Here is a 27,445-nt window from a genome sequence, read left to right as displayed (position 1 = left end):
GATCATATCCCCCCCTTATGTATTATACATGGACATCATATCCCCCCTTATGTATTATACATGAAGATCATATCCCCCCTTATGTATTATACATGGAGATCATATCCCCCTTATGTATTATACATGGAGATCATATCCCCCCCTTATGTATTATACATGGTGATCATATCCCCCCCTTATGTATTATACATGGAGATCATATCCCCCCTTATGTATTATACATGGAGATCATATCCCCCCTTATGTATTATACATGGAGATCATATCCCCCTTATGTATTATACATGGAGATCATATCCCCCCTTATGTATTATACATGGAGATCATATCCCCCCTTATGTATTATACATGGAGATCATATCCCCCCCTTATGTATTATACATGGAGATCATATCCCCCCTTATGTATTATACATGGAGATCATATCCCCCCTTATGTATTATACATGGAGATCATATCCCTCTGTTGTACATTACATACTCCTGACCCCTGCACTATATACTCTATGTTGTACATTACATAGTCCTGACTTCTGCTCTCCCCCTCCCCCCACTGCTATATATACACATAATATGGATTCTCTTTTGTTACACCCATTTCCTCCCAGCTGGACATTTTATATCGGATGATGTGATTGGAGCACAGACTTTTACATGGTGATAATAATGTGATCACATCCTCCAACTTTGGACCCTTAAACAGAAAGTGATAATGAGGGAGGAGTCAATACCCCAATGATGGTGGTCTTCAGGATCAGTCCAGTCTTCATTTTGGTTGTTCTTCCCCCATCCTCACTCTCTGACCTCTGGTGGGGCTCAGCCCCGCTGTTCTTCATGACTAAATCATGGAGTAAATAAGGAAGTGCAGTACTTCTTGTGTTGGGAAGATGGCGATGAGTGATAGAGGGGGTGGGGACCCTCGTCCTATAATCCCCTCATCACTGTCCCTCCTATAAAAGACAGTTCTGGTTGTTTCCTCACTCTCTGACTAAGGTCCATGAATAAAGAAATGACCTGGTAGGAGATCAGAGGAGCCATTTCCTAGTTCCCTTGAGGGTGGAATTGTAAGCTCCTCAGAGACCAAGCTGCCTGATGTGGGCGGAGTCCTGGTTTGGGGGAACCAATCAGCTCCTGTCTAGTAATCCTCTTTGTCTTTGTATTTTAGTCCATGGCCGGGAGATGAGGAAAACCTCCGAGGATTGTCTCACTTTGTCTCCAAACTGGAAAGTAGAAGATGAGGACATCACACAGTATAGTCCAGGAGAAAACCCGGCTCCCTCCAATGTCCATCCGGCACCACCCAGTGTAGATGGACCATCGGATTCCTTGTATCCTGAGGAACCTCAGACTGTGCGGGACCGGGACGGCCTTCCAACAAGGAAGAGCTTCTCCTGTACTGAGTGCGGGAAGAGTTTCTGTTCTAAATCCAGTCTTAATGTGCATAAAAGATGTCACACGGGGGAGAGGCCGTATTCCTGTCCTGAGTGCGGGAAATGTTTTTCAGTGAAGTCCAGTCTTTACACACATCAGAGATCTCACACGGGTGAGAAGCCATATTCCTGCCCTGAGTGCGGGAAATATTTTTCACAGAAGTCCCATCTTTACACACATCAGAGATCTCACAAAGGGGAAAAGCCGTACTCCTGTCCTGAGTGCGGGAAATGTTTTTCAGTGAAGTCCACTCTTCTCACACATCAGAGATTTCACATGGGGGAAAAGCCGTATTCGTGCCCTGAGTGTGGGAAATGTTTTTCACAGAAATCCCATCTTATCGTACATCAGAGATCTCACACAGGGGATAAGTCGTATTCCTGTCCTGAGTGTGGGAAATGTTTTTCACAGAAGTCCTCTCTTCACACACATAAGAGATTTCACACAGGGGAAAAGCCGTATTCCTGTCCTGAGTGCAGGAAATGTTTTTCACAGAAGTCCAATCTTCACACTCATCAGAGATCTCACACGGGGGAAAAGCCATATTCCTGTCCTGAGTGCGGGAAATGTTTTTCAGTGAAGTCCAATCTTAACACACATCAAAGATCTCACATGGAGGAGAAGCCGTATGCCTGTTCTGAGTGTGGGAAATGTTTTTCACATAAGTCCAAACTTTACAGACATCAGAAATCTCACACTGGGGAAAAGCCATATTCTTGCCCTGAGTGCTGGAAATGTTTTTCTGATAAGTCTTATCTTCACACTCATCAGAGATCTCACACGGGGGAAAAGCCATATTCCTGTCCTGAGTGTGGGAAATGTTTTTCAGTGAAGTCCAATCTTAACACACATCAGAGATCTCACATGGGGGAAAAGCCATATTCCTGTCCTGAGTGTGGGAAATGTTTTTCAGTGAAGTCCAATCTTAACACACATCAAAGATCTCACATGGAGGAGAAGCTGTATGCCTGTTCTGAGTGTGGAAAATGTTTTTCAGAGATGTCCATTCTTCATAAACATCAGAGATCTCACATGGGAGACAAGCCGTATTCCTGTCCCAAGTGCGGGAAATGTTTTTCAGATAAGTCCACTCTTCACACACATCAGAAATCTCACACGGGAAAAGTCGTATTCTTGCCCTTAGTGCGGAAAATGTTTTTCACAGAAGTCCCATCTCTCCACACATCAGAGATCTCACACAGAGGAAAAGCTATATTCCTGTCCTGAGTGCGGGAAATGTTTTTCAGAGAAGTCCAACCTTTACAAGCATTATAGATCTCACAAAGGGGAAAAGCCATATTCCTGTTCTGAGTGCAGGAAATGTTTTTTAGTGAAGTCCCGTCTTTCCACACATCAAAGATCTCACACGGGGAGAAGCCATATTATTGTCCTGAGTGTGGGAAATGTTTTTCAGATAAGTCCACTCTTCATACACATCAGAGATTTCACACAGGGGAAAAGCTGTATTCCTGTCCTGAGTGTGGGAAATGTTTTTCAGTAAAGTCCAAACTTTACCTCCATCAGAGATCTCACACAGGGAAGAAGCCATATTCCTGGCCTCAGTGCAGGAAATGTTCCTCACTGAAGTCCTGTCTTCCTGTACATCAGGGGTCCCACACAACCCTGGAGGTGTATTAGTGCCTTGAGTGCGGGAAATGTCTTCTAGATGAATGTTGCTGGACATCCCAGCTCTCATGTGGGGAAGAAGCACACCCTGATATATACCTCAGATATACTCCATGGCTGATCATCATGGAAGAAACAGTTCATAAGGAGATCAGAGGTCACCAAAGACATGGATGAAGTGTGGGACCGGGTTGGCCATTGATGGCAGGAGAAGAATAAAAATGGAGTCCTGCCCTGTGATTGGCTGAGTACATTTTGTGGTGGGAGATTTCACAAACACTTGGAGGTCTATGGAGAACAATGTTGAATGGATGTGACCAGCATTCTCCAGCTGGGAGGAGTTTTGGCCGTATTTTATTTCTTATGATCATTGGCTCCATCTAGTGGCCATAATATCATATTGGGCTAGTTTTACTGATAGAGATATTTCAGAAAAATCACCTCATTGTGGCCACTAGATGGAGCCGGCGATCATAGGAAATCACTGTGTTACCTAACATACAGCCAGATGTTGTCACAGCTGGAGGAATGATTGTCTCATTGGTCCAATGAATGTTCTATAAATAGAGCCCTTGGTTTCCTTCATCAGACACGCTCCCATACTAATCGCTGAGGTCATACTCCCACACTCTGAGGTCACACTCCCGCACTCTGAGGTCATACTCCTGCACTCTGAGGTCACACTCCCGCACTCTGAGGTCACACTCCCGCACTCTGAGGTCACACTCCAGCACCCTAAGGTCACACTCCCGCACTCTGAGGTCACACTCCCGCACTCTGAGGTCACACTCCCGCACCCTGAGGTCACACTTCCGCACCCTGAGGTCACACTCCCGCACTCTGAGGTCATACTCCTGCACTCTGAGGTCACACTCCCTGCCCTCTGAAGTCACACTCCCGCACTCTGAGGTCACACTCCCGCACCCTGAGGTCACACTCCCTGCACTCTGAGGTCACACTCCCGCACTCTGAGGTCACACTCCCTGCACTCTGAGGTCACACTCCCGCACTCTGAGGTCACACTCCCTGCACTCTGAGGTCACACTCCCTGCACTCTGAGGTCACACTCCCTGCACTCTGAGGTCACACTCCCGCACTCTGAGGTCATACTCCTGCACTCTGAGGTCACACTCCAGCACCCTGAGGTCACACTCCCGCACCCTGAGGTCATACTCCCGCACTCTGAGGTCACACTCCCGCACCCTGAGGTCACACTTCCGCACCCTGAGGTCACACTCCAGCACTCTGAGGTCACACTCCCGCACTCTGAGGTCACACTCCCTGCACTCTGAAGTCACACTCCCGCACTCTGAGGTCACACTCCCGCACCCTGAGGTCACACTCCCGCACTCTGAGGTCACACTCCCTGCACTCTGAGGTCACACTCCCGCACTCTGAGGTCACACTCCCGCACTCTGAGGTCACACTCCCTGCACTCTGAGGTCACACTCCCTGCACTCTGAGGTCACACTCCCCGCACTCTGAGGTCACACTCCCGCACTCTGAGGTCACACTCCCTGCACTCTGAAGTCACACTCCCGCACTCTGAGGTCACACTCCCGCACCCTGAGGTCACACTCCCGCACTCTGAGGTCACACTCCCTGCACTCTGAGGTCACACTCCCGCACTCTGAGGTCACACTCCCGCACTCTGAGGTCACACTCCCTGCACTCTGAGGTCACACTCCCTGCACTCTGAGGTCACACTCCCTGCACTCTGAGGTCACACTCCCGCACTCTGAGGTCACACTCCCGCACTCTGAGGTCATACTCCCGCACTCTGAGGTCACACTCCCGCCCACTGAGGTCACACTCCCGCACCCTGAGACCGATAAAACTTTATTTTGATGGTATTTATTCACCACTGGAATTTTTTTTTTTATATAAATGAAAATGTCCAAAAATTTTGAAAAAAGTGTTTTTCTTATAAAATTTTGCAAATAATCTTTTTCATAAATCGGCTAAAATGTATTCAGATATCTTTTTAGTAAAAAAAAAAAATAACCCAAATTAGTTTATAAGCAAAAATTCTAATTTTTCAAACATTTTTTTTACATTTTTCTTTTTCTTTTAATTTTATTATTTATGTTTTTTTTACAGCTATAAAATCTGTAAAAACAATAATTTATCCTTCTCTCTGGCTGCATTTCTGCAGCTATTGAGAAATACTGTGAGAGCTGTGATTGGTCACAGCTTGTCACATGGTACAAGTCTGTTGGGAATAGCCCTGTACCATGTGATCTTGGTGATGATTCACAGAAGTATCCAATCTGCCCCTATACACAATAAACAGGCAAGGTCATACAATCGAATATTGGGAAAGTGTGCTCCACCCTTTTTTTTTTTTTTGCTCCCCCTGTTTAAGCAGTAAAGAAATTGTTTGAAGAGGGTACAAAAGGCAAGAAAAGCTCACCATTTTGAACAGGTGGCATCCCCCAAAAAGTGATAGGAGACGGTACATTCATGTTTCCATCTCATTTCCTATTTTAGATATCAGTGAAGGGTAGTAATGATAGACCGAGGATGGCTCCTTCCCTATCGTAATGCCTGAATATGTGATCTGAACATTTGCTACGTGAAGAGAGACTGCTGGGCCCAGGGAAGGGTGTTGGTTAGAGATAAGGAAAGTATTCCACTCTTAGCAGAATTGATTGGAAGGCCAGAGCACTGTAGGCAGCTTGTGAAGACCTGATGGAGAATGTGAATATCTGCCACAGGATCCGCCATAAAAAATATCATCGGCAAATAGGACTACACAGAGTTCTTCTTGACCTGTCTGAATCCCATGTATTGGGGCTCTGGAGGAAAGGTAACGGGAGAAAGGTTCCAGGACAAGGTTGAAAAGAAGAGGTGAAATGGGGAAATCCTGGTGAGTACCCTTCGTGCAGCAATATTTCACCTGATATGAGACCTGCAGCTACCACCCTGGGTGAAGGTGCAGAATCCATACTGCTGAAAAGCCCATCAGAAGAACCAGAGCAAGCCAATGATAGCTGACATTATCCAAGACTTTTCCAGCATCCAATGTAATAATAGCTCGATCCTCAGACGGGTGTACCTTGCCTTGCCTTGCACTGCAATAACTTTCTGAGTGTTGGAAGCCACTGGTCTACCATTAACCTCTTCACACCAGCCGAACGCAAATGTGCGGCCTCCAGGAGTCTTGGCCTAAATGCCGAGCGGCTGTACATTTGCTTTCTATTAAAAAAGGACATATGTGCCGAGAGCGCACGCTCTGCCCACTCCCAGCACACATGTCCGGTACTCACGGAAAGGTCCCAGTCTCCTCTTTCAATCGGGACCTTTCCTGATCATGTGACCGCCGTGATGACTCGTCATGGCGCTCACATAACCCCTAAATCCCGCCCTGCCTCCCGACTTCTGAAACTCTTAAAGGGCCAGGAGGTGCCGGCATGAAGGGGTTAATAAAGTCAGCCTGGGCAGTATGGATAAGGGAGGGTAATATTGCAGCCAAGAGGGATGTGACTATTTCAGAGAGTATTTTAGTGTCCACATTTAGGATGGATATAGTTCAGTATGACCCCGATTCAGTGGGGTACTTGCCCTTATTAGAAATCAATTTCATAGTCTTGGTGACCCATTGGAAGGTATGGCCCCCCTCCCAAACCTTGTTATATACTGTCAGTAGCTGAGGGGTGATGAGAGTCCATCATCATATAAAATGCTGGTGTGTAGCCATCAGGACCAGGTGATTTCCCACTAGGTAAGCCTTTAATCACCTCAGACTCTTCCTTTAATAAAATAGGGACATTTACAGATTGCAGGTAGGAGGGGCCAATAGTGAGTAAATGAAGTGAGTCTAAGAATTTTGTGGTCACCTCAAGGTCTTGGATCTAGATATAGAGTGGCACAAATATCTTCCAGTATTTTATTGGTTTCTTCTGAGGAGGAGACAAGGGCAGCAGAAGTATCCTTTAGGGAGGCTACATGAGTTGGTTGGAAAGACCCTTTGCTTACCCACCTTATCACCATATTTACACAATTGGGAATCAGCATAGGAACAATTTATATGTTTGTAATTCTCTACCCAAAGATCAAAGAGGTGTTTGGCTTCATGCCAATGCTTTCTGTGCTCAGAGGTATTCTGTTGAGTACTTGACCCTCCCGAAGCCTTTCACAGGCCTTTCTGTAATTTTTCAAAGCATTCTTTGTAAATGAGGAAACATGAAATAATTATTCACCTAATATAAGGCTTGGCAGCTTCCCAGAACAAGTGTGGGTCACATTGATGGGATTCATTAGTGGTGGTGTACTCTAGCCAAGCATTGCTACCAGCATGTATGAAGTCCACCTTACATGTCAGATAGGAAGGAAATCTCCAAATATTTGGGGGGGCCTGTGATTCGAGGGTCAGACAAAGAAATAGAGGTGGGGCTATGGCCTGATATAATCAAGTCGTGTATGGCCGTATGACGTACGTGAGGTAAAAGGGAAATAAAGAGTCTAGCCTGGCAAATGTATTGTGAGAATAGAAAGTTAAGTCCCTGTGTGTGGGGTGTGCCAATCACCAGGGGTCCAATAATCCCATGGCAGAAATCACCTGTGCTAATGGCGTAGAAAAGTCAGTAGACTCCTTTGAAATGTGTGGGCCTTGTGTTGACCTGTCCTCTCCATCATTTACTACTGTGTTAGTCTCCTCCATCTATCTGATGTATACTGGGATTATGAAATATCCAATTAGCTGCAGCTACAGAAGGGTCTACCAGGGGAGTTGGGGGCATAGACATTGGTGAGTTGGAGATCCTTATTGGAGATCTGCAAGACCACGGTAGCCATATGTCCCATATCATCGTTGCACTCAGGGATGAATAAACTCCCATGGCTTCAACTACCATCTCTATGCTGATGACACACAAATCTATCTTTCTACCCCTCACTTCACCCCTTCAGTCTCCTCCACACCTCGCCCCTTCAGTCTCCTCCTCACCTCACCCCTTCAGTCTCCTCTCCCATTACTAACCTACTAAGTGACATATCGGCATGGATGTCCCTCTATTTCCTCAAACTCAATCTTTCCAAAACTGAGCTCTTAGTATTCCCCCCAGCCCATGCCCCTCCCCCGACTTCTCCATCAAGACCGATAACACAACCATCATTCCCTCCCCTCATGCTGGGTTACTAGGTGTAATCCTAGACTCCCATCTGTCCTTTCACCCCCAAATCCAATCACTGTCCAAATCTTGTAGACTTCACCTCCGCAACATCTCCAAGATACGCCGTTCCTAACCTCAGAAACTACTAAGCAACTTATTCACTCCCTTGTTATATCTCACCTTGACTATTGTAACTCCCTCTTCATTGGCCGACCTCATCGCAGGCTATCCCCTCTTCAGTCTATCATGAATGCTGCTGCCAGACTCATCCACCTTACTAACTGTTCCATATCCAACATCCCTCTCTGCCAATCCCTCCACTGGCCTCCACTCAGTGTCCTCCACCCCTCTCTGCCAATCCCTCCATTGCCTTCCACTCAGTGTCCTCCACCCCTCTCTGCCAATCACTCCATTGGCTTCCACTCAGTGTCCTCCACCCCTCTCTGCCAATCCCTCCACTGGCCTCCATTCAGTGTCCTCCACCCCTCTCTGCTAATCCCTCCACTGGCCTCCATTCAGTGTCCTCCACCCCTCTCTGCCAATCCCTCCACTGGCCTCCATTCAGTGTCCTCCACCCCTCTCTGCCAATCCCTCCACTGGCTTCCCATTGCCCAATGAATAAAATTCAAAACATTAACAATCACATATAAAGCCATTTATAACTCTGCCCCAAATTACATCACCAATCTTGTCTCCAAATATCACCCAAACTGTCCTGTCTGCTCCTCCCCCAACTTCCTGCTCTCTAGTTCCCTTGTCTCCTCCTCCCATGCTCATCTCCAGGACTTCTCCACAGCCTCCCCCATCCTCTGGAACGCTCTACCCCAATCTATCTGACTATCGTCTACTCTGCCCACTTTTAAGCGATTTCCATTTTTCGGCAATCTCTGAAAACCTTTCTCTTCAGGGAAGTCTCCTGCCTTCAGCTAATAATGGAATCTTCTGTTCCTTCTACCAGTCCATCCCCCACAGTTATTACCTTTTTGTACCACTAGCCCCTCCCCCTTAGATTGTAAGCTCCAACCCTCTTGTATTGAACTGTATTGTTGCTGTATTGTCTCCTGTTATATTGTAAAGCGTTGAGCAAGCTGTTGGCGCCATAAATCCTGTATAATAATAATAATAATGAATTCTTATGTCAGGTTTTTATGGATTAAAATGAGCACCCTTGCCTTCCATCCTACTACTGCCCAACCTAGCGCCTGAGCCACCCACAACCTTTCCATTCTATGAAAGTCTGCTGCTTGTAAGTGTGTCTCCTGCCGGAGTGCCGGACCCGTTCACAACCACTTCAAGTGCCTCAGCATTTGTAATTGTTTAGCAGGGGAGCGTAGCTGCATATGATGAGCTGTAGAAAGGGATATGGCTCCTATAATTACTTTGAAAAGCTTCAGGCAGTGAAGTGAACAAGAAAAAACACAAATTAATCATTATTAAATAACAAAATGGAAAAAAACTGCAACCACCATAGTGCATGGACTTCAGTTTTTTCCATACGAGCACTCCACGCCTCTGCTTATCAAATCCCTGACCTGCTGGTATATTATTTACCTTGGTATAGCTTCCTCCCACCGAGAAAGATACGATGCAGACAATGTGACCATGTGACAGCAGGAAGGTAAATAGTTGTCACCCCACATTGCACCAGGAGACTGGAAAAGAGTGAAAGCATCAAGTGGCATGGTAAGTGAAGTCCAAATACTTATCCACAAAAGGATCCTTTGGGGAGACCCATGAATAAAATCAGTGAGCTCTTGATGGAGCAAAGTTGTTAGAATAATGGGGCCTCTTAGGAGGGTCTTTCCTGGGGCTGCTCTGCTCCCTGGACCTAGGAGAGTGGAGCCCAGAGGACGTGGTTGCGACTCCTCCCATGGATTTAGGCAATGACTGAAGAAAATCTTCTACTTTCATTGCTGTTTTAAAGACTGGTTGGCCACTGTCGGGGGTCTGCAGACGCTGAGTAGGCCAGGGTGAATCTTATCCCCTTTTGGATTAGAGCAAAGCATTAGTTCTGAAACTCACAACATTTACTAGAAACTTCCATGGAATAGTCCGCTAAAATGAGGAGCTTGTAACCATTGAGTAGCAGGGAGCGTTGTTTCCTGAAATGCTGGATGAGTGCTTTATACGCATAATTCAAGTATTTGATGTGACAAGGAATTTTGCGGGATTCAGCCGAAGAGCCCAGTCTATGAGCTCGTTCCACCACACAATTGTTACGTAAGCCTAAAGCCTCGGGTATGCGGACAACACAGAGGTTCAATAGTGAGCTTGCTTTTATATTCTGGGAGGCCAATGATCTGTAAATTGTTCCTCTGAGACCGGTTTTCTAGGAAATGCCCTCACGTTCCGGAGGTGTATATTGCACCATGTATGATGAAGATCCAGTGATGTACTGATCAGACACAAGGTGGCAGCATCATCTCAGCAGCAGAGTCCTGCACATGCTCAGAACAGACACCATCCATCGGGGAGGAGTGTGCGGATGACGTCATGACGTTGCCATTCATTGGGACAGCGGTTATAGTACTCTACAAACGGTTCTCGGAATGACATTACAGCAGGCAATAGCATTCATTAAGGGGCCCCGTGCTTTGCCTTGCATCACATGAGGGATGGTGTCTGTTCTGAGCATGTGCAGGACTCTGCTGCTGAGGTGATACTGCCACCTTGTGTCTGATCAGTACATCACTGGATGTTCATCATACATGGTGCAATATACACCTCCGGAACGTGAGAGCATTTCTTATGCGTAATTGATGAATAAAAGTATAAAAGGATAAAGCACCATGTGGAGTTCTTATTAATGAGGAATACGGCTGATACAAAGACGCTAATCAGGAGGGAGATTACTTTGGAGTCTTCATTCAGCAAGCTGATCTTCTGAGTCCATATGGGACCAAAAGTGCAGTTAGACGGTAACATTGTATAATGTGCGGTCACACTGCGTGAGGTGAGCAGATATATGGTGGAGGATGGTCAGCAGATACATGGTGGAGGATGGTGAGCAGATACATGGTGGAGGATGGTGAGCAGATACATGGTGGAGGATGGTGAGCAGATACATGGTAGAGGATGGTGAGCAGATACATGGTGGAGGGTGGTGAGCAGATACATGGTGGAGGGTGGTGAGCAGATACATGGTGGAGGGTGGTGAGCAGATACATGGTGGAGGGTGGTGAGCAGATACATGGTGGAGGATGGTGAGCAGATACATGGTGGAGGATGGTGAGCAGATACATGGTGGAGGATGGTGAGCAGATATATGGTGGAGGATGTCTCTTCACGGGAATTGATGACAGATTCATATATTTTTAGTTATCCAAAGGAGGGTTCACTGAACACTTTATTGATTGAACTTCATTTTTTTGAATGACTTTTGTTTGATTCATGCTTAAAAATATTCTTAATTTTATATATATATATTTTATTTTTTCACTTTGTTTTTTGGTTATATAAGGATTGTGCCATTGTTTCATGTAGCGCAGCATTTTTTCACTTCACATGATGATCATCAATGGACAGCCAGAGACTATGTCAGCATTGTAGGATATGAGCAGCTTGCTGCAGTGTGGGTGCCAACAAGTGGCCATATGAATTTGGCCTTAAGCCCTTCTGGTTCTGGTCATCTAGTTTAGTAACCCAAACTGAAAGCGGACTTTGCTATGTTGGTTAGGGCTAGGACTTACTACCAGGGCCTGTACTATGTGACTGTTTAACATCCATGTGAGGGCTCGCATCTTTACTTGTGTCTTTTTTTTACTCTTCACGTATTTGTACCTCAGAATGCCCGGGGTGCTATGGGGGAGCTCCAGCCCCTTCTGGATGCAGAGGCCAGCGTCCCTGAAGGTCAGTTTCTAAACTGCTTACACATATGCACATATAATGTATGTAGAAGGCTTCCCCTCCCCCTTACTTGTCTCCATTGGTTGGCCTCATCCTGAGTTTCGGATCCCCCCAAAGAAATAAAACATTCACACTAAACACCTTTTCATTGTAACTTTTTTCTCTTCTTTTAAATCTGTCTCCTTATACAACTTGACCCCCTCCCCCACCCCATCATCACCTGTCCCATATGCAAATCTATGGAACACTGCCCCATTCTTTTTAACTATTTACTGATCAAGTGAATGTGTCTCATTTCCTATCACCTCCAGCTCAGATCTCACATTATTATACAATTGCTGATTGTATCTCACCACTAGTCTGATTGATTTCACAATTCCTGGTCAGTCCCGTTCCCTGACCTATAATAACCTTTAGGGCCAGTTCACACTACATGTGTTTCAGTTGCTTTTTCGGCATCACAAACACACAGAAAGAAGGTTATGTGGTTGTCAATGTCATAGTTCACATCAGCGCTTGCATTTTCAATGCATTGCAGGTGCTGTAAACAAAGTTGACCACGCTGCATTGTTTCTGCACAGAACTGTACTGGAACACATTGAAACGTCCTTGAAAGTACTAAAGCGCACATGTCCCTAACTACATTGAATACAAAGAAAATAGAAAAAACTAACTGGAAGGGATACAAAAATGCAATGCAACGTGTCCAAAACGCATCCAAAATGTACTGGAACACACTAAACATGCATGCCAAAAGGGCATGAAAAAAACCCATCAGGAACACATCTAGACTGTTTCTATAGTGTGAACCAGCCCTTAGGACTTGTTCACACCATTGGTGGTGCAGAAACGCATGCAAGAACACACATTTTCCAGCACAGCAAAGAAATGCAATGCCCTTTGCAGATGTGCGCGGTTAGGTCCAACACACGTTTACAATAACATGCCTGCAGTATTTTTGCATGTTCCCACACATTAGGCGGCCCATTGAAATTAACGAGCTGAGGAAAAAAAAAAAGTAAAAAATGCCCCATTCACATAGGTCCTCTGGCCTGTACTGCATGAATGAGGGGGTTGTTTATGTGGGTGGAGCCACCTGTTACACTATGGGGACACAGCAGCTGTATGAACACAGGTTGTCATCTGACAGGTGTGAAGGCGTGGGGAAGTGGCCCTGAATGCTCACTGTCTGTGTTCAGGGCTGTACACCTGCACCCATATGCTTGTCAAATTATGACCTGCAGCTATTCCATAGTGTAACATAGGTTACCTGCAAACGGCGACAGCCACAAAAACAAACCACTGATTCCCACTCTACAGGCCACAGCACCCATGAGCACCAAAACCTCAATTACACACACAGCTTTATTTATGAACCCAGTACAGTTTTATCATTTAGATTTCACAGGAATATGGTTGGGATTATGTCCAATAATAATGTTTTTAGTGTATTTTTACCATAAATATAATTTGGATATTTTCTCTGGTGGTGGGGGGCTGTCAGGTATGCTGTACGGGGCCCCGTGATATCTAACAGTGGCCCTGGGTGTATGCTTGTGTCTGTGCCACCTGTATAGTTAGGAAGAACCTTGAACCTCTGCTATGTACCTCAATGGATCTAGGAATTGGACATGTTTTCAACTGAAAATACAAAAATTATTAGTAATGTTTCCCCAGCAAATGAGGATCAGCTCCTCAGTGGAGAACAGCGATCTCGCCATGTCCAGATGTGGTCTGGAATTCCACAAAAGAACAATTCACAAAACTAAAAAATAGACTTGTAAATGACCACTAAACTCTCCTAACTACACTCCCATCCACTCACACTTCTGGGTGTGTGCAAACATCCTTCCGCCAACGTCATGACGTATTTCCGGTATGACAGCTGCTCTAGCGCCTCCTCCAACAGCCGTCTTGGCGTTTATTTGTGCACCATAGCAATTTTACATGCGGCTCCATTGTGTATATGACATTCACAAATATATGTTTGTAGTTCTATTGTAGATTTGGCATTGGTGAATGTATGCTTGCAGCTATACTGTGTATATGACATTGGTGAATGTATGCTTGCAGCTCTACTGTGTATATGACATTGGTGAATGTATGCTTGCAGCTCTACTGTGTATATGACATTGGTGAATGTATGCTTGCAGCTATACTGTGTATATGACATTGGTGAATGTATGCTTGCAGCTATACTGTGTATATGACATTGGTGAATGTATGCTTGCAGCTATACTGTGTATATGACATTGGTGAATGTATGCTTGCAGCTATACTGTGTATATGACATTGGCGAATATATATTTGCTGGTAAAGGCCCAAAGTCAACATAAATTGGGGGCCCAATTTATTACTGTTAAGAGGATTGTAGAAAAAGAATAGCTAGCTGCACATTGAACACGACCTATTCATTGGTATATAACATGGTCTTGTGGTGCAATAGGGGGCTTTTGGTTTGTTATTTTGGACATACTTGCTGTTAGGAATGGACTGGCCAGCAATGGTGGGACTCACCTGCCTTTTGATCTGCAGTACCAGGGCTGGCCAGCGGGTGCTCCCAGCAATCAGAGACTCAACCTTTCAGCCAGCTAACACCTGGAACTGATGATGCTGGGGTATTTAAGGGATGGCCAGACCCACAGACTCTGCCTTGGTGTTGTGTTTGTCCTGGGCCCTGTATCTGTCCTGCATCCTGTTTCTGTCCCTCTGCCTGACCCTCTGTACTACGCTGCTTGCTACCTGCTGAACCTGGCCTGTGACCCCGACCATTCTCTGCTTGCTCCCCCTGTACCTACCTGCCCAATTGATATTGACCCGGCCTGCCTGACGACGCTTGCTTGTATGTACTGTTATCTGTGGGTGGTTTGGTTTGGTTTGTTTGCACTGTATTATGTTTAGTATTGCACTGCGTTTATGTTTGTATGGTTAGTGTTAATAAATTGTATTGTTTATCACATATCTGAAGTCTGCGTTTCCCTGCATCAGTCACACACCTCTGGTCATACCTGGGAGCCCTGACACTTGCACATGTGCGCTCTAACAAGGAAAATTTGGGCATATTATATAGCTAGCAAAAATAAGTGTTAGGGGTGCTAGTACATGTCAGATACTTATATAGCGCTGTCAATTTACGCAGCGCTTTACATATAGATGTGGTAAATTCACATCAGTCCCTAACCCTCAAGGGGGGTACTAAGAGCCCAAACTTACATTCATACATATACTAGGGCCAATTTTGACAGGATCCAATTAACCTACCAGCATGTCTTTAGAGTGTGGGAGGAAACCGGAGTACCTGGAGGAAACAGAGGCACAGGGAGAACATGCAAACTCCAGGCAGGAGGTGCCATGGCTGGGATTCGAACCAATGACCCTAGTACTGCCAGGTGGAAGTGCTAACCATTTAGCCACTGTGCAACATTCAACTAGAACATGAAATAATCCCCCCAAAAAATACATAGTACAAATGTTTATTGATCAAATACACATTCCACATTTATTTGGACAGCAACATAAAGCTACATTCAATATCTTGGTGTGAAAAAAAAAAAAAGCAGGCTTGATGTTGCTAAAATAGAAGGGTCCTGCTCATAAGAGCTTACAATCTAAAAGATTATACTTATAATGAACTGTGCTTTCACAGGTTACAGCAGGAAACAAACGGTTAATATCACTTAGGCTTATCCACAAAACAAGCTGCAGATCGAAATATCAATATAAAAATACATACTTGCCAAAATAAAACACCTCCCACCTCCCCAAATCCCCCACACATACATTTCTCACCATGTATTTCAGTCTAAATAAAGCAAAGTGGAAGAGCAGAGCAATGGACATGTGTTAGGATTACAATGCAAAGATAATAAACACAATCATTGTACAATAACACACAAACACCTTAGAAGGAAGAACATGCAAAACATTTACAGCCCACATCAAAACACAGTGTGAGTGTGGCCTGGGGCAATTCACCACAATATCTCCCCCCAACACAGCGTGAGTGTGGCCTGGGGCTATTCACCACAATATCTCTTCCTCCCCCCCAAACACAGCGTGAGTATGGCCTGGGGCAATTCACCACAATATCTCTTCCCCCCAAACACAGCGTGAGTGTGGCCTGGGGCAATTCACCACAATATCTCTTCCCCCCAAACACAGCGTGAGTGTGGCCTGGGGCAATTCACCACAATATCTCTTCCTCCCCAAACCACCACAGACAAGGACTTGCAGAAAATATTGTGCCTGTACAAGGCAAAATCAGCCACTACTGCATCTCTTTATATAAGGTAGGCCACACCCACCACTGTCATTCATTGGGTCAGAGAAAGTGTTTACACCTGAAGAATCCTCTTCCCACCTGCGGTAACCCTTGGTATACAGGCCCCACAAATAAGAGTCAGAAAGAAAGCCACAGTGAAGTGTACCTGTGCAGCATACAACAGAACATTGAACAGGAATGTGAAAGGGAACCCTATTGGCAATATTTCTTGGCCCTATGGGCACAATTCACTCCAGATTATCGCATGAGTTAAGGCAGTCACATGACCACATCTCGCATGCAATACTGAAAATGTCAATTCACTTTTGCTAGTATGCGGCATTTCCCATAAATCGGAAAAACACTCAGGAAATCAAACATAAAAAGGCCTTACACCGCGGTCACATCAAAGCCGATTTAGAAATTGTGCGACGTACAGTGAAGATGCCGATTCTTGCGATTTACAAGACATCTGACACAGATATCTATGCAAATCGTCACAAAAGTAGTACATGTACTACTGTATAAATCAGTGTCGGAAATGCACCCATGTGACCGCTCTATTAGCAGGCAATAGGGTGCAACTTGGCATACGATTTGCAAGTCGCATGCCATGCAAATCGCATGCCAAGTCGCATCCAGGGTGCATTGTGAGGAGAGATAACCTTTGCCCGCCTAGGTTTATTTGGAGGGATAAAAGTAAGAGACGGACAGAGAAGAGGACACACATCACAAAACAAGACCCCACAAGACAGGAGACAAGGGGCAACAGACGGACACAGACACCCCCTGAAGTGAGCGCACTGAAAGCTGACATCACTGACACCATACAGTCCATATTGGGAACTAGAACTTTCATTTTCCTCAGATAACTTGTACTCCCCTTATATCTCCAGATACATTGTTTAGTCCGATAACGGTTCTGGTGAGCACAGGAGGGGATGTGACGTCATTTTACCTGCAGTATAAATTATTATCATTTCACTCCTCTGGGGAAGATTGATTTTACATATCCCTGAAGCTGATTCTGGCTTCTAGTCAATGGTTTATCCGGATGTATACAGTATATATATGACAAGGTAGACTACTTCATGTAACATTACATCTTCATCTCAGATTGTAAGCAGATTGGATTGGCCTGTGTATGGGATTCCAGATCAAGTCATGGCAAGGTACACGTTGAGCGTTGAATATCTGGTTGTAGAGAGATCACGGGGGGGATTTGTATATCTGTTGTCACATGTTGCTGAGTTACTGATTTCTTACACGACATTTCCAGACAGTTGGATGTAATTCATTAATATTTGGCAGTAATTGCTGGCTTGTATTTCTCCCCATTATTGTGGATTAGATCATTGTACTGTTATCTTGTATTGTTTATTATTTATCATCACCTATTAGATTTCATCCCCATTTTGTACTGATTTATATTATTAATAAATATATATTTTTGCACATTATTGCATTTTATTTTGTCTTCCAATTATCACAAATACAGAACTGGGATGTCGGTTACTTTGTGAGAATTAGTAGGGAATCTCCTTCATTCCAGATCCCGCCTGTTTCCATGAATTGTATACGGATTATTTCCTCACAGATAAAGTTCTGACAATTTGTACCGTTCTGGTGTTTTTGATCCTCAGAAATTAGATCTGCCGTCATCAGACATGATGGATTTTCAGACATCTATCCCATAGTTTGTAGACTCTATAACTCTCCTACACACTGAATCATAGACACTGATTGGGGTTATTGTACCCAAGAAATGGCGCAGAATACACCTTTGTCTACATTTAGAAGGAAAGACCATTTATTTGTAAAAACAAGAAGCAAGCAGAAATGGTAAAAAGTGGTGTTTAATTACCACAAAAATAAATATCTATTTGTGTGAAAAAATTACAAAAATATAATTTGGGTACAATGTTGCATGACTGTGTAATTGTCATTCAAAGTGTGAGAGCGCTGATAGTTACCAGTCGGCCTGGGCAGGAAGGGGGGGAAGTGTCCGGTATACAGGAGGTAGAAATATTTATTTTTAAAACAGACCTCTAAGTGTTTGTGAAATCTCCCACCACAAAATGTACTCAGCCAATCACAGGTCAGGACTCCATTTTTATTCTTCTCCTTCCATCAATGGCCACCCCGGTCCCACACTTCATCCATGTCTTTGGGGACCTCTGATCTCCTTATCAACTGTTCCTTCCATGATGAAGATCAGCCATGGAGTATATCTGAGGTGTATATCAGGGTGTGCTTCTTCACCACATGAGAGCTGGGATGTCCAGTAACATTCATCTAGAAGACATTTCCCGCACTCAAGGCACTAATACACCTCCAGGGTTGTGTGGGACCACTGATGTACAGGAAGACAGGACTTCAGTGAGGAACATTTCCCGCACTCAGGACAGGAATATGACTTCTCCCCTGTGTAAGATCTCTGATGTGTTTCAATTTCTGATTTTTCTAAGACACATTTCTCACACTCAGAACAGGAATACAGTTTTTACATGTGAGACCTTTGATGTTTGACGAGTACTGTTTTTCGTACAAAACATTTCCCGCACTTGGAACAGGAGTATGGCTTTTGCCCCGTGTGATACATGTGATGTGTGACAATTTCTGATTTTCGTACAAAACCTTTTCCACACCTAGGACAGGAGTACAGCATTTCACCTGTGTGCAATCTCTGATGAATTTTAAGACTGGATTTATCTGAAAAACATTTTCCACATTCAGAACAAGAAAATGGCTTATCCCCGGTGTGGGATCTCTGATGTATGTTAAGACTGGACTTCTGTGAAAAACATTTCCCGCACTCAGGACAGGAATACGGCTTCTCACCTGTGTGAGATCTTTTATGCACCTTAAGTTTGGAATGAACCCTGAAACACTTCCCGCACTCAGAACAGGAATACGGCTTCTCTTCCATGTGAAACCTCTGATGTGTGACAAGTTCTGATTTTTGTACAAAACATTTTCCACACTCAGGACAGGAATTCTTGCCCATGTGAGACCTCTGATGTTTGAAAAGATGGGAGTTCTTTATAAAACATTTTCCACACTCAGGGCAGGTATATGGCTTCTCCACCATGTGAGATCTCTGATGTTTGGAAAGACTGGATTTCACTGAAAAATTCTTCCCACACTCAGGACAGGAATATGGCTTTTCTCCTGTGTGAGATCTATGATGTCTGTAAAGATGGAACTTCTGTGAAAAACATTTCCCGCACTCAGAACAGGAATGTGGCTTGTCCCCCGTGTGTAATTTCTTATGTCTGTAAAGATTAGACTTATCTGAAAAACATTTCCCGCACTCAGTACAGGAGAAGCTCTTCCCTGTTGGAAGGCCGGCCCGGTCCCGCACAGTCTGAGGATCCTCAGGATACGAGGAATCCGATGGTCCATCTACACTGGGTGGTGCCGGATGGACATTGGAGGGAGCCGGGTTTTCTCCTGGACTATACTGTGTGATGTCCTCATCTTCTACTTTCCAGTCTGGAGACAAAGTGAGACAATCCTCGGAGGTTTTCCTCATCTCCCGGCCATGGACTAAAATACAAAGACAAAGAGGATTACTAGACAGGAGCTGATTGGTTCCCCCAAACCAGGACTCCGCCCACATCAGGCAGCTTGGTCTCTGAGGAGCTTACAATTCTACCATTGCAGATGCAGGAGCAGTGTGACCGCACACAAGAGTCGCAGGATCTAAAGAACAATCCGGTCTTCACCAGAGCCACTGGAGGGGTGGATGTTGTGCTGCATGGCAGCCCCCAGGTTGCGGCTCTCTAACACACCCGTGCAGGCACAGTGCAACCAAATATCATGCTGGAAGGACACGCGGTACACACAGGATACTAGGAACCAAGGTCACCTACTGCAGCAACCTAGGAAGGGGCTCCGGGGGAGAGGATGCAGGGAACACGTGTAAAGTGCAGGAGAGGGAGGGATGCTGAGCAATGGTGCAGAGAGAGAGACTCAGCAAGATGGAAAGGGCTGCAGGCAAACAACAGGAAACAATGCTGAGAAGGACACACACAGCAACAGGAAATGAGGGGATCCACGGACAGAAACCAAAGGGAATATAACTGCACAGCCAGAGGGAAAACACAGAGAACAAAGACAGGATCAAACAGCACACAGAATATGGGAATACTCAAGCAGCAGTGAACACCACAGGAACCAGAGGGGTGCGGCTTCCACATGAAGACACGTTGCTGGAACACTAATATACAGGTGCAAAGACTTGATAATACCTAGGTTCAGGGGGGATAGGCAGGAACCCGAGCAACACGGACAGGAGGCAAAACCCGGTGCTGGATCAATGTGAAGGGAAGCATGACAAGTATGGGTGGAGGAATGGATTTAGTGTTCATGACCCACCTGTGCTGATCTCTGTAGGAGTGTCCTCCTCTATAAATGTCCCCGTTATTCCATCCTCCTCCATAGACTGCTGATCATCCCTCACATACGCCTCTTCTTCTTCTGCTTTACCCTCAAATTCTATATCGATTGGATCTCCACTCTAAATCAAGGAAATGAGAGAAAATATCATCTGTAAAATATAAGGTCACATAAACAATCCATATATTGTCCCACGTCCATGCTCTCCATCCCACCAACCTTGTAATGGTGAGGGATGGTGTGACCTTCCTGTGTGGAATCCCGGGAATACAGAGGACAGGGACATCTCTCTGGTGGGTTCCTGGTATTAGGTGGCTCCATCATATCCTTGTGTCCTTCTGAAAACTCCTCCATCACTCCATACTCCTCATCCTCCTCTTTATACTCTTCTTTAACATCAATATTATCATCCCCGAGGATTCCACTCTGAAAGATATAATAAAACATTCATTGTAACAAACATGCTGTGTATAAATCACAACTACCAATAATTGTCATCATCTACCTGATGATGGTGAGGGATGGTGTGACCTTCCTGTGTGGAATCCCGGGAATACAGAGGACGGGGACATCTCTCTGGTGGGTTCCCATGACTGGATCCATCTGTAGGAAACACACACACTGACTGAATCCATTGTTTCTATGTGTTTATCAGATGATGGGGGATCTAGGTGGATCCTCCGTACTGCTCTCTCCTTTACAATAAAGTCTCCTCTTACCCGGTGATGTGAGGGGCGGCTGATTGTCCATCATGACGTCCTTGTAGAGATCCTTGTGTCCTTCTAAATACTCCCACTCCTCCATGGAGAAATAGACAGTGACACCCTGACACCTTATAGGAACCTGACACACACAATGATACAGTCACCATCCAGACACATCCCTTGTCTGTTACTGGAGAATGTCCCAGAATTCCCGGCACCGCTCACCTCTCCTGTCAGCAGCTCAGTGATCTCTCTGGTGACTTCTAGAATCTTCTTCTTCTTTCTCTCTTCTATCAGGGAGGGAGGTGGAGGCAATGTGATGTCATATGATCTCCAGACTTCACAGGAGGAAAACTCTACATCTGAACACAAAGAGTCACATCAAATGATATTCCCAGAATCCTCCTCACCTCTCCATTCAGGTCTCCATTTTATTATAGCCCCACTTCAGGCTGAGGTATATAGCGCATCCAAGAGACCAAGCCGGGGTCACTACACAGAAAATCAATCCAAGGAAACAACAGGCAGGACGAGGAATAGCAAGAAGGAGCTGAGAGACAAATGAGAATATTGCTCAGCCAATGGGAGATGATCTCAGCATGACTTCCATCATGAAGGAGATGAGGGGGAGGGGAGGAAGTCACTGAAGGTGACCATAGATCCATGGAAATTCAGCTGGTTCAGCAGGGATCGCTCACATTTCCATCCATGTGTGGCCGCTGCAGGATAAAAGCCACTCCCCCAGCGGCTGCAGCCAATAGCTTCAGTGCTGATCCGTGTATTCTGAGAGTAGTAAAATCAAATGATATTCCCAGAATCCTCCTCACCTTTGCAGTCACGTCTTACATTTACTAACCCATTCTCTGCCAGGCACTGCGCTTCACTTTTAAATCCTGATCGACGGACCATTTTTGTAATTTTTCCATTTTTTTTTATTTTTCCATTACAGCTTTCAGTTTGTAAAAGACCCCCCCAAACCAAATATTTTCTGGAAGCACGTTACCAGTAACATATAAAGAAGGTGCTATTGATTTTTATGGCTCTGCAATATTTGCCCAAATGCTTATCAAAGCAATGTTTATGCCGAAAATACACTAAAATCATTATTAGGAGATACAAACACATCAAATGATACAAAATCCCTGCTAAATATAAAAATAGATATAAAATACCATTATTACGTTAATAAAAAAACAAAAGTACAAATAAAAACCAAATATTTATACTTCTTAAATTACGCCTTTTTGCAAGAAGGTAAAAATCGAACGTACGCAAAAATGTAAATATCCAAATTTCTTTAAAAATCTGGAGATTTTTATTTTTCAGTTACAGCTTTCAGAGTTTGTAAAAGACACTCAAAACAATACATTTTCTGAAAGCATAGGACCAGTAGAATAAAAAGAAGGTGTTACTGATTTTTAAGGCCCGTGATAATTGTGCATATGTGTATCAAATCAATATTTTTGTTAAATATGCACTAAAATTATCACTAGCAGATACAAACAGCAAATTGCACAAAATTCCTGCTAAGTATAAAAATAAATATAAAATACCTGTGTTGAGTTAATAAATAGCAAAAATACAAATAAATAACAAATATTTCTACATTTTAAATTGCACCTTTTTGCAAAATAGGAAAAATCGAACATACACAAAAATGTAAATATCCAAATTTCTCTAACAATCTGGAAGTTTTCATTTTTAACTTACAGCTTTCACAGATTGTAAAAGACCTCCCAAACCATACATTTCCGGTAAGCATAGTACCAGTGGAATAAACAGAAGATGCTACTGATTTTTAAGGCCCCGTGATAATTGCGCAAATATTTATCAAATCAATAATTTTGCTAACAATACACTACTCAAAAAAATTAAAGGAGCATTTTAAAAACACATCAGATCTCAATGGGGAACAATCTCATGCTGGATATGTATACTGATATTGACTGCATAATGTGTTCATTACAGCAACTCAAAATGGTCCTCAGTAGATTGTATGGCCCCCACGTGCTTGTATGCATGCATGACAACATCGGGGCGTTCTCCTAATGAGACGACAGATGGTGTCCTGGGGTATTTCCTCCCAGATCTGGATCAGGGCATCACTGAGCTCCTGGACAGTCTGAGGTGCAACCTGGCGGCGTTGGATGGTCTGAAACATGATATCCCAGAGGTGTTCTATTGGATTTAGGTCAGACGAGTGTGGGGGCCATTCAATGGTATCAATTCCTTCATCTTCCAGGAACTGCCTGCATACTCTTGCCACATGAAGCCGGGCATTTTTGTGCACCAGAAAGAACCCCAGACCCCCTGCACCAAGAGGAACCCAGGACCCCCTGCACCAGGAGGAACCCAGGACCCCCTGCACCAGGAGGAACCCAGGACCCCCTGCACCAGGAGGAACCCAGGACCAACTGCACCAGGAGGAATACAGGACCCACTGCACCAGCTTAGGGTCTGAATATGGGTGCAAGGATTTCATCCCAATACCTAATGGCAGTCAGGGTGCCATTGTCTAGCCTGTAGAGGTCTGTGTGTCCCTCCATGAATATGCCTCCCCAGACCATCACTGACCCACCACCAAAATGGTCATGCTGAACGATGTTACACGCAGCATAACATTCTCCACGGCTTCTCCAGACCCTTTCACATCTGTCACATGTGCTCAGGGTGAACCTGCTCTCATCTGTGAAAAATACAGGGTGCCAGTGGTGGACCTGCCAATTCTGGTGTCCAATGCCAATCCAGCTCTATGGTGTCAGGCAGTGAGCACAGGGCCCACTGGAAAACGTTGGGCCCTCAGGCCACCCTCATGAAGTCTGTTTCTGATTGTTTGGTCAAAAACATTCACACCAGTGGCCTGCTGGAGGTCATTCTGTAGGGCTCTGGCACTGCTCATCTTGTTCCTCCTTGCACAAAGGAGCAGATACCGGTCCTGCTGATGGGTTAAGGACCTTCTACAGCCCTGTCCAGCTCTCCTAGAGGGGCTGGAGGTCATAAAGGCCTCTATTAATGCTTTCTTACCTGCCCAGATAGTAAAGCCGTAAAGGCTAAAGTTTCCTTTTTCTACTAGTATATATGTGATTTAGGGAGATGTATCCTGTTCTTGTTTTTGCTTATGTTTCCAGATTATTGAATATTGTATGTATTTATTTATTTTTTTGTATTTTTGTATAAAATGTAAGATGGTTGCAAGATTTTATTTCAATAAAATATTTCCAGCTCTCCTAGAGGAACCGCCTGTCTCCTGGAATTTCTTCCGTGCTCTCGTCTCCTGGAATCTCCTCTATGCTCGAGACTGTGCCGGGAGACACAGCAAACCTTCTGGCAATGGCAGGTATTGATGTGCCATCCTGGAGGAGTTGGACTGCCTGTGCAACCTCTGTAGGGTCCAGGTATGACCTCATGCTACCAGTAGTGACACTGACCCGAGCCAAATGCAAAACTAGTGAAAAACAGTCAGAAAAGATGAGTAGGGAAAAAATGTCAGTGGACTGTAAAACCATTTCTATTTTGGGGGTCGTCTCATTGTTGCCCATCTAGTGCACCTGTTGTTAATTTCTTTAACACCAAAGCAGCTGAAACTGATTAACAACCCCCTCTGCTACTTACCTGACCAGATCCATATCCCAGGAGTCTCATTGACTTGATGCTAGACTACGATTAATAAGTCTTCCTTTCATTTTTTTTGAGCAATGTACCTAGGTTCGGGGTGGATAGGAAGGAACCCGAGCAACACAGACAGGAGGCAAAACCCGGGGCCAGATAGATCCGCCGGATTGGTCTTCCTTAAATTTCTTTGAGCAGTGTACTCTAAAATCATTACCAGCAGATACAAACACAGCAAATGTTACAAAATTCCTGCTAGATTCCAACTAAATATAAAGCCTGTATAGAGATAATAAATAACAAATATTTGTACATTTTAAATTGCAGATTTTTGTGAAATGAAGAAAAAGGAAAGTATGCAAAACTGTAAATAAAAACAATTTACTCCAAAAATCTGGAGATTGTCATTTTTCACTTACAGCTTTCAGGGTTTGAAAGGACCCCCAAAACATATATGTTCTGAAGGTATCAGCCAATGGGAGATGATCTCAGCATGACTTCCATCATGAAGGAGATGAGGGGGAGGGGAGGAAGTCACTGAAGGTGACCATAGATCCATGGAAATTCAGCTGGTTCAGCAGGGATCGCTCACATTTCCATCCATGTGTGGTCAGTGCCGGATAAAAGCCACTCCCCCAGCGGCTGCAGCCAATAGCTTCAGTGCTGATCTGTGTATTCTGAGAGCGGAGGAGTCCCCCCATTGTCAGAATACAAGAGTGCAGCGGGGAGGATTCCCCCATCCACCTCCAATGTGTGGATGGGGGAATCACTTCAGTTTTTATGGTCATCCCGCTGGCTGAACGATAAAACTGAACCATGTAGGCCAGCTTTGGGGGCAAATATATTATCATCAACTCCTCCCCCTGAAGGGGTTCATCTACGTATTACCTCCTCTGCTGCCACATCCAGGAATGTGGACTCTCTGCTTCCTCATTCATGGAACTTCCTGTCTGGGTAGAAGTTAGAGGACATGACCAGCGGTTACTGGGTGTAAATAGAAAATAACATCTTATTACCTCCTCTGCTGCCACTTCCACCAATGTCGCCTCTATACCTCCTGTCTGTACCTGACATCACTTCCTGTCTGTACCTGACATCACTTCCTGTCTGTCTTCCATAGAGACTTCCTGTCTGGGTAGAAGTGCGATCCCCACCTTGTGGAGCTCAGAGGAACTGCAGCCCTGAGAATCATCTGGTAGTGTGACCCCGGCCTTGTGCTGGGTGTGTATGGACTGTAGATCCTTATAGAGGGGTCACCTCCACTCCCACCAAGGGGGACAGAAATATATGACTGCTCGGGGGACACATTTTGACCCCTTTGATTTTGCAGTAAATGTGATTGCATTAGTCCCGTTGATTTTCGTATTTCCATGTAATAAAAGGTGTCACACGAAGTTGGGTTCCCCTTCTTCTCCTCCCTGAGTGTGTATTTAGAGGCGGAGCTCCTGCTGGAACGGCGGTCGGAGGCGGAGTCTAGGAGGGAGACTGACAGAACCCGCAGCAGACTTGCAGGAGTGAGCGAGGAGGATCCGGTTCCTTTACCATCGGAGATGAGGAGAGTGTGAAGGATGTTTCTGACTCTGGGAGCTGAAAAGCTGGGAGTCCTATTGGTGTGGTGAGGGGGAAGCACTACTAGGGGGCGCCCTCACCATCCCGTGTACAAGAGGTGGAAGAAGGCGGGGCTACACTACAGCCCACACAGTTTGGAGGGCAGAGCACTTTCACACCTTATCAACTTTTCACTGATTGGTGGATTTTTGGAGTAAAATAAGTGGATTGAAGTAGCTGCAAAGTGGAAGCGGTGGACTTGCAGAGAACACTATACTGAGCACACAATATTGTCTGTCTCCATGGATTTGCACAGGATTTGAGATGATTTCCTATAGCAGCAAATCTGATGAGATGAATGAAGTGGGTGTAAAGTGGAAGCAGTGGATGTGCAGGGAGCAGCATCTTGAGCACAAAGCACTTTATGTTGTGGATGATTTGCACACGGTTCAGTTTCCTTCATTTATTGATAAACCCCATAAGACCAATGAAGTGGGTGTAAAGTGGAAGCAGTGGATGTGCAGAGAATAGGATTTGGAGCCCCGAGCTCTTTATCTCTGAATGTCTCCACATATTTGTAGTGTATTTGTGATGATTTCTGTGCACACACAATAGGACAGCGCTGTGACACATAATGCTCTTCTAGATGACAGGGAATCCTTCCCTTTGTTACAGCAGCAGTCCGCTAGAAGGTTTTTGTAGGTTTGGAGTTGTTACACATAGCGCGGGTTTTATCCATTTATAGTGATGACATCATTGCCCAAATCTGTGGGTCACCAGCCATTTCCACCCTTTACTCCCAGCTGGGGGGCTTTGTATCCATATACCAGATGTTCTACAGGACTAAATCTGCAATCAATGTTACTGCAAAATCAAAGGGGCCAAAACCCCTCCCCCGAGGAGTCA

General features: G+C 44.8%; 3 protein-coding genes across 3 annotated transcripts in view; 2 read left to right on the top strand and 1 right to left on the bottom strand.

The window, feature by feature from the left end:
- The window catches only part of LOC149451668 (uncharacterized), a 50,405-nt gene extending 42,516 nt beyond the window's left edge, over nt 1-7,889 (top strand). Inside the window, exons 7-8 of the mRNA XM_089690351.1 lie at nt 1,165-1,410; nt 7,759-7,889. Coding sequence (XP_089546477.1) covers nt 1,165-1,410; nt 7,759-7,889 — 377 coding nt within the window. The remainder of the gene's footprint in view (nt 1-1,164; nt 1,411-7,758) is intronic.
- Nucleotides 1-27,445, top strand: part of LOC149451665 (uncharacterized) — a 215,653-nt gene that overhangs the window by 162,485 nt on the left and 25,723 nt on the right. The window lies entirely within an intron of this gene.
- Nucleotides 18,610-23,131, bottom strand: LOC149451667 (uncharacterized). Its single transcript, XM_089690350.1, has 4 exons — nt 23,093-23,131; nt 20,898-21,104; nt 20,658-20,799; nt 18,610-19,826 (listed from the first exon to the last, which is right to left on the bottom strand). The coding sequence occupies exons 1-4, from the start codon at nt 23,129-23,131 to the stop codon at nt 18,781-18,783; spliced, it is 1,434 nt and encodes a 477-aa protein (XP_089546476.1). The 3' UTR covers nt 18,610-18,780.

This window comes from Staurois parvus, unplaced genomic scaffold, assembly GCF_062004578.1.
Source record: "Staurois parvus isolate SC_StPar_1 unplaced genomic scaffold, SC_StPar_1.0 ptg000526l, whole genome shotgun sequence".
NCBI lineage: Eukaryota > Metazoa > Chordata > Amphibia > Anura > Ranidae > Staurois > Staurois parvus.
Note: the sequence above shows the minus strand (reverse complement) of the source record. Positions and strands in the feature narration are given on the sequence as shown.